Genomic DNA, 5,647 nt, shown 5'->3' with positions numbered 1-5,647 from the left:
GCAATAAAAATCAAGACCACCACAAAGCTTAAAATGCAGAGTGTATGCAGCATAGAAGCCAGTGAAGGAACGGATAAACCAAATCAATCTCGATGGTTTCTTTACATACATTATATTGGCTGCTTTACATGAGTTTACAATTGAACCCTTGGTGTGTGTCACACTTTATGGGGGCAAGACATGATTGCAAGAGGGACTTTACCTAACAATTGCAATCAGTGTAACCTCGCTTATTGTACCCTCAATGAATCCCCAACAATAAAAAAAAAAAAAAATTATGTTGCTTTCCACCTTGATTGCAAGATGCTCAATGACAAGAACTTTTTCCCCAACTTTTATATGTCCCTAAACCCACCATACCCGACAGTCTTAGGTATATAGTAAAGCTAAAAAAATTTTTTGATTCACTCTATTTAAGCAAGACAAAGAATTCCACTCTTCACACTATTATTCCCCCAGCGCCCAAAGCAGAAATTTCCAGAAAAGCAACTTTCTAATTTCTCCTTCTGGTAAATCTATTCACAGAATTCTTGGCTATAATAAGTGTAAGAAACATGGTGTTGTTCAGCTGGCTGAGTGTATTGTATAACAGCATATTGATAAGAAAAATCCTGGAAAACTGGTAAGAGAACATGAGTCTATGATTCTTTTAATGGAGAAATATAATGCCAAACACAGTCTCCAATGAAGCACTGATGGAACAAGAATTGAGAACTAACAATTAATGACTTTGGGGATAGAATATAACCCAAACAGATTTTGGCATCGTCTGCCACAACTACTGACCAAGTGCATTTAACTTGGCACTGACTTTTTCAACGTTCCACAGGTTTCTCAACAATTTCACAATGCTGGGTTTTAAACTGTTCAAGTGAGAAAGGAGCCTGTGCATGGCCAACTGGAAATCAGAAAGAGTAACAGTGGAGATCTTATAGGGCTCATCTAAGACTGAGAAGCCACAAACTAATAAGCCCAGGAATAGGATGCTGAAATGGGCAAAATTACAAAACACACTTCATTGCAAGCCACATTTCCCTATTTTTTTTCTTATCCTCTGAGCTCACACTACCAATATTTGAACCACCACTCTCTTCCCCATATTGTCTCATTTGGGGGCTTTTTTTTTTTTTTTTATTTCTGTATACATTTGAGTGTGTACATGCTCCTGTGCTTTTGGTAGTAGTAATTTCCAGTATCTTTGGCCTAAAAGACTTCCATGTTGGTACTCTGCTGTGCCAACTCTTCAATTCTCTGAGACTGCCTCTTAAGAGAAATGTTTGCATGAACTGTTCAATTTCTCAATGCTGGGTTTTAAACTGTTGAAGTGAGAAATGATACTGTGCATGGCCAACTGGAAATCAGAAAACAGATAATTCAAGTCAAATACCCGGGCTTAAACTCTTAACTGCAGCCAACTAATCTTCAGCAATTAAGAGTATTTTTGCTTAATTCATAATTAGACAATTACATGACATATGAACACTGTTTAGAACACAAAATGTATTTCAGTAATTGATACCTTTTATATTAAGAATGGAAGAGTCCAAAACAGAACTGCTAACCTACCAGTGTTGGCAAATTTCAGAGAAAAGCAAATAGCTATGAACCAAAGAAAGCAGTCTCACACCTCACCAGCTAGAGAAAAAGTTGTAAGATTCACACCCAAGGCCACAAAACAGTGAACCTTTTTTACTAGATATTAAAGTTTAAAACCACACAGCTTTGAACAGTAATGTTAATTTTACCACTAGGTGGCAATGATACAGCTGCATTTTCATTGACATGATTAATTTTAAAAACAGTGAGAAATTCCAAGCTTCTTAGTACATATTTTCACTTTAGAAAAATTCTTCTTTATACAGTTTAATTTATAGCAGGATGTGCAATTATCTGATTCAATATGTATGTTAACTTCTGATGCTTCCCCCCCAATGTACGACAACACAATTTATGCAATAAACACAATTTTTAAACACCTTTCTCACAAATAAGTCTTACAAAAAATCTAGATATATGTCTATGTATCTCATGAAGATAACAGAATTTATGGAAAGCTAAAAATCCTTTAAAGTTAATTCTAAAAAAGGCACAAAAAAGTGTTAAGTATTTCAATGAAAAAGTTAAACCTTTTAAAAATGTAAATAATGATTCTTTTTTTTTATTTTAGGCCAAAATATGAAATATTATGGAAACATTTGCCTATAAATTAATTAACATATGCAGTCTCTTACATACATTAAACATTGAGTTTATAAAGAAAATGTATCAAAATTCTGACAGATTAAATTTTAGATTAATACCTTTTTATAAATGTCAAAATAATAACAATGAAATTCCTCAGTGTCTGGCACTTTCCATAACTATTTCTGCTTTCTTCTTAAAATGGAATACAAACATAATGACATTCAAAATAATAAAATCTTCATTCTTTTCATTCCTTATTTTCTTTTCAAATAAAAGGGCTAGGTACAACAAAATTTTCCAAATTATAGATAACATTTCCAAGCATGCAGTAAAAAAACATGAAAACTAAAAATACCCCAAAACCCCAAAAAATTTATTAACATTTCAAATTCCCACATGTAACATTACATAACCTATAATCACCTGAATAAATAATAAACTTATATTGTTACTCAATTCATAACATAATAAAAAAGGCAAATTAAAACAAGCCTATTTATTTCCTGTCCCCCTAAATTTCCCAATTTTTAATCCCATTTCCTACAAATGAATTGACCAGAATGTTCCTTTTATGTATCAGTTTTCCAATAGTTTGTTGCTCATTCAGCAATCATTTCCTATATTTATTTCATTTCCAGAATAATTTTCTGTTTGAACCCACACAAATGTTTCTAAATTGTTTTTCTAATTCATAGATTACCCCATCATTAATTTCATTTTTTTAATTTATATCATTCTGAAATCTAACAATATAGATCTTTCTTATCCTATCACTTTATACAAATATATAAAACAATGGTTAGCATAAGAAAAGATTACTATGAGAGCCCTCATAAATCAAGCAGAAGATTTTGGGAAAGTGCTCAATCTGTTCACTGGTAACTCCAACTTTTGCTTGAAAACATAAGGAATGCCACTGCTATAGAATGGATAATTGCAGATTTACAAAACTGAATACATGGGTACACATAATTTATATTTATATGGACTCAGCTTCTGATTATCTGCACAAAGGGACAAAAGACACAGATGATGAAAACACATAATCCTAAAACCACTTCAGATTTAATTTTTTAAATCTATTTCATAGGATGTATGTGAAAAGTAGAGAAAATTAAGCCATATTGCAATCACCAGAACAATGATAAGACTGAAATGCTATTATTGACTTGAGTTTGTCATCTTCTGCTTATTTCTGATGGTAGCTCTAAGTTTTCGTATTACCAGTCTGTCAGGTAGAATCATATCACCTTGTTGTTCTAGATAATCCAGTAAATTTTCAGTCCATTGGAGAGCAGCTGCATGATTAATATGTTTCTCTGGAATCAGTTCTATTTCCTCCTCCTCATTTTCACTGGATTCATCTGTCTGGCCTTGCGCTCTTCTAATGATTTCACTGTCAGTTAACACTTCATAGCCTGGTTCAGTACTGTCTACTTCAAGCCATTTTTCAATGTTCTCGGTAGTAACATTTTCCAACCCTTTGGTATGTTGTAAAATGGTGGCCACAGTAGCCACTGAAATATCTTCTTCATCAAAGTCCAAGCCTTCTTTCTCTTCTATCATAGGGAGAATCTTCTTCCATGCTCTGCTAATCGTAACTGGTTTTACTAAGTTCCATGCCACTGCTATTTCATAAAGTGCATCCAACAGAGTTAGCTTCTTCCAGAATGATTTCAAGTCATTACCTTCTTCTAAGTTATTCTGAAGAAGACCTGCACGATAGTTTCTCTTCATCATTGCTATAACTCCCTGATCAGAAGGCTGAATCAATGAAGCCACATTAGGTGGCAAATATTTAGCAAATATTTGGCCATCATCTGACCTCAGGACATTTTCATTTGGATGTGTTGGTGAATTATCCAACAAGAGCACAGCCTTTTCTTGCAAACCTTTGGATCTTAAGTACTCCCGGACTTGTGGCACAAAAATCTTATCAAACCATTGCCGGAAAATGGAAAGATCCATCCATGCACCTTTTTGGCTGAAATAAGAGACTGGTAGGTTTAAGGTATCAGTTGACTTAAAGGAGCGAGGTTTCTTTGCTTTCCCCACAACACAAAGTTTAAGTTTGTGTAAACCTGTTGCATTGGCACAACACATGACAGTGACTCTTTCTTCAACTGATTTGTACCCAGGGACAATGCATTTACCTTTGAGTACTGAAGTCCTGGAAGGTAGACATTTCCAAAAGAGTCCAGTTTCATCTGCATTGTAGATTTGTTCAGGCTGCAAATTCTCTTGTTCAATAAAATCTCGAAAATTTTTACAAAAATCTTCCACAGCAGTCTCATCTCCATTTAACCTTTCATTTCTAATGTTAATCTCTCGAATGCTATGTCGCTGCTTAAAACGAGTTAACCAACCAGCAGAGGGGTTAAAATCACCATCCATACCCAAAGCATAAAAGAAGAACTCTGCTCTTTTAGCACAAATTGGTCCAGATATGGGATTCCCTTTGGCTCTTTGCTGGTTGAACCATTCCAACATAGCTCTGTCCAGTTCCTCATACATGGATGGCTTCATAGATTTCCTCTTGGCCAGAAGACTTGTGGAATCAGAACTGCTTGCATAAGTTATAATTTTTTCCTTATTTTTTCTTATATCCCGAACTGTTGTTTCACCAATTCCATAAATCACTGCCAGTTGTTTAGAAGAACCTCCATCCTCAAGTTTCTTTATTATATCAAGCTTATCTTTAATGGTCAACACCACACGCTTCCGTTTCCCTGACATGGTGAGGCTCTGGAACTTACCCCACACACTCTAGGAATCCACAAAATCCTTTCTCTTAACGTACTTAACTTTAACAAGAGTCTTACACAGTCTTTCGACCTTACCAGCAAGTTGGTGGCTGTGACCCCCTCCCAGAATGGGCTTGGCTGGCAAAATGACTGCAGAGCAACGTGGAAGAGGAGGAAGTTTCAAAGAACAGGCCTTTAACTTACACGAGCAGTAGAGGAGGCCCCAAATCACCGCGGATAATCCGGATTACAGACATGTGTTTTGTTATCCCAGTTACCACGAGGAACACTATAACCCCTGCGGCCATAAACCTCCTGCACGCCCAGATCCCGGGAAAGCGCCGTCCACTAACCCTGCCACACCTCAAAGTTACGGCGAAGAGCGGAAGAGTCCGGGAGTCAGGTACCGCCTCCCCCCGCCTAGGAGAACGGTTACGTTTGAGTCCTTCGCCAGCAGCTAGGCCCGCCCGGTAGCCCTACTTCCTCACGACAAGTTCAGCTTGGGCAGTCCTCCCCAGCGCCGGGCCCCTCGTCCCACCTCGGCAGCCACCAGAACCCCGTACCGCTCCCTGACTACCGCGCCGCAACAGCTCCTCCCCTAGCCACGCTCCCGGAAGACGTTCCCTCCCGCCTCCTGGTCCCGCCCTCGCCCCGCCCAGAGACGGGACTTCCCTTGGTTCCCGGAAGAGGGAGGAGCGACGCTTGCCTGGAGCTGGCGC

At 37.6% G+C, this 5,647-nt stretch overlaps 1 protein-coding gene across 1 annotated transcript; it reads right to left on the bottom strand.

Moving 5' to 3' along the window:
* Positions 1-661: 661 nt before the first annotated feature.
* JRKL (JRK like) lies at positions 662-5,510 on the bottom strand. The gene has a single exon (XM_053562551.1). It carries the CDS (start codon positions 4,918-4,920, stop codon positions 3,346-3,348), a length of 1,575 nt encoding a protein of 524 aa, XP_053418526.1. The 5' UTR covers positions 4,921-5,510; the 3' UTR covers positions 662-3,345.
* Between the last annotated feature and the right edge of the window lie 137 nt (positions 5,511-5,647).

Source organism: Nycticebus coucang, chromosome 14 (assembly GCF_027406575.1).
Source record: "Nycticebus coucang isolate mNycCou1 chromosome 14, mNycCou1.pri, whole genome shotgun sequence".
Taxonomy (NCBI): Eukaryota; Metazoa; Chordata; class Mammalia; order Primates; family Lorisidae; genus Nycticebus; species Nycticebus coucang.
This window is presented reverse-complemented; position numbering and strand designations above follow the sequence as displayed.

What these genes read in the sequence shown, in the direction of transcription:
- JRKL (XM_053562551.1), bottom strand. Translation starts at nt 4,920, where the DNA reads ATGTCAGGGAAACGGAAGCGTGTGGTGTTGACCATTAAAGATAAGCTT.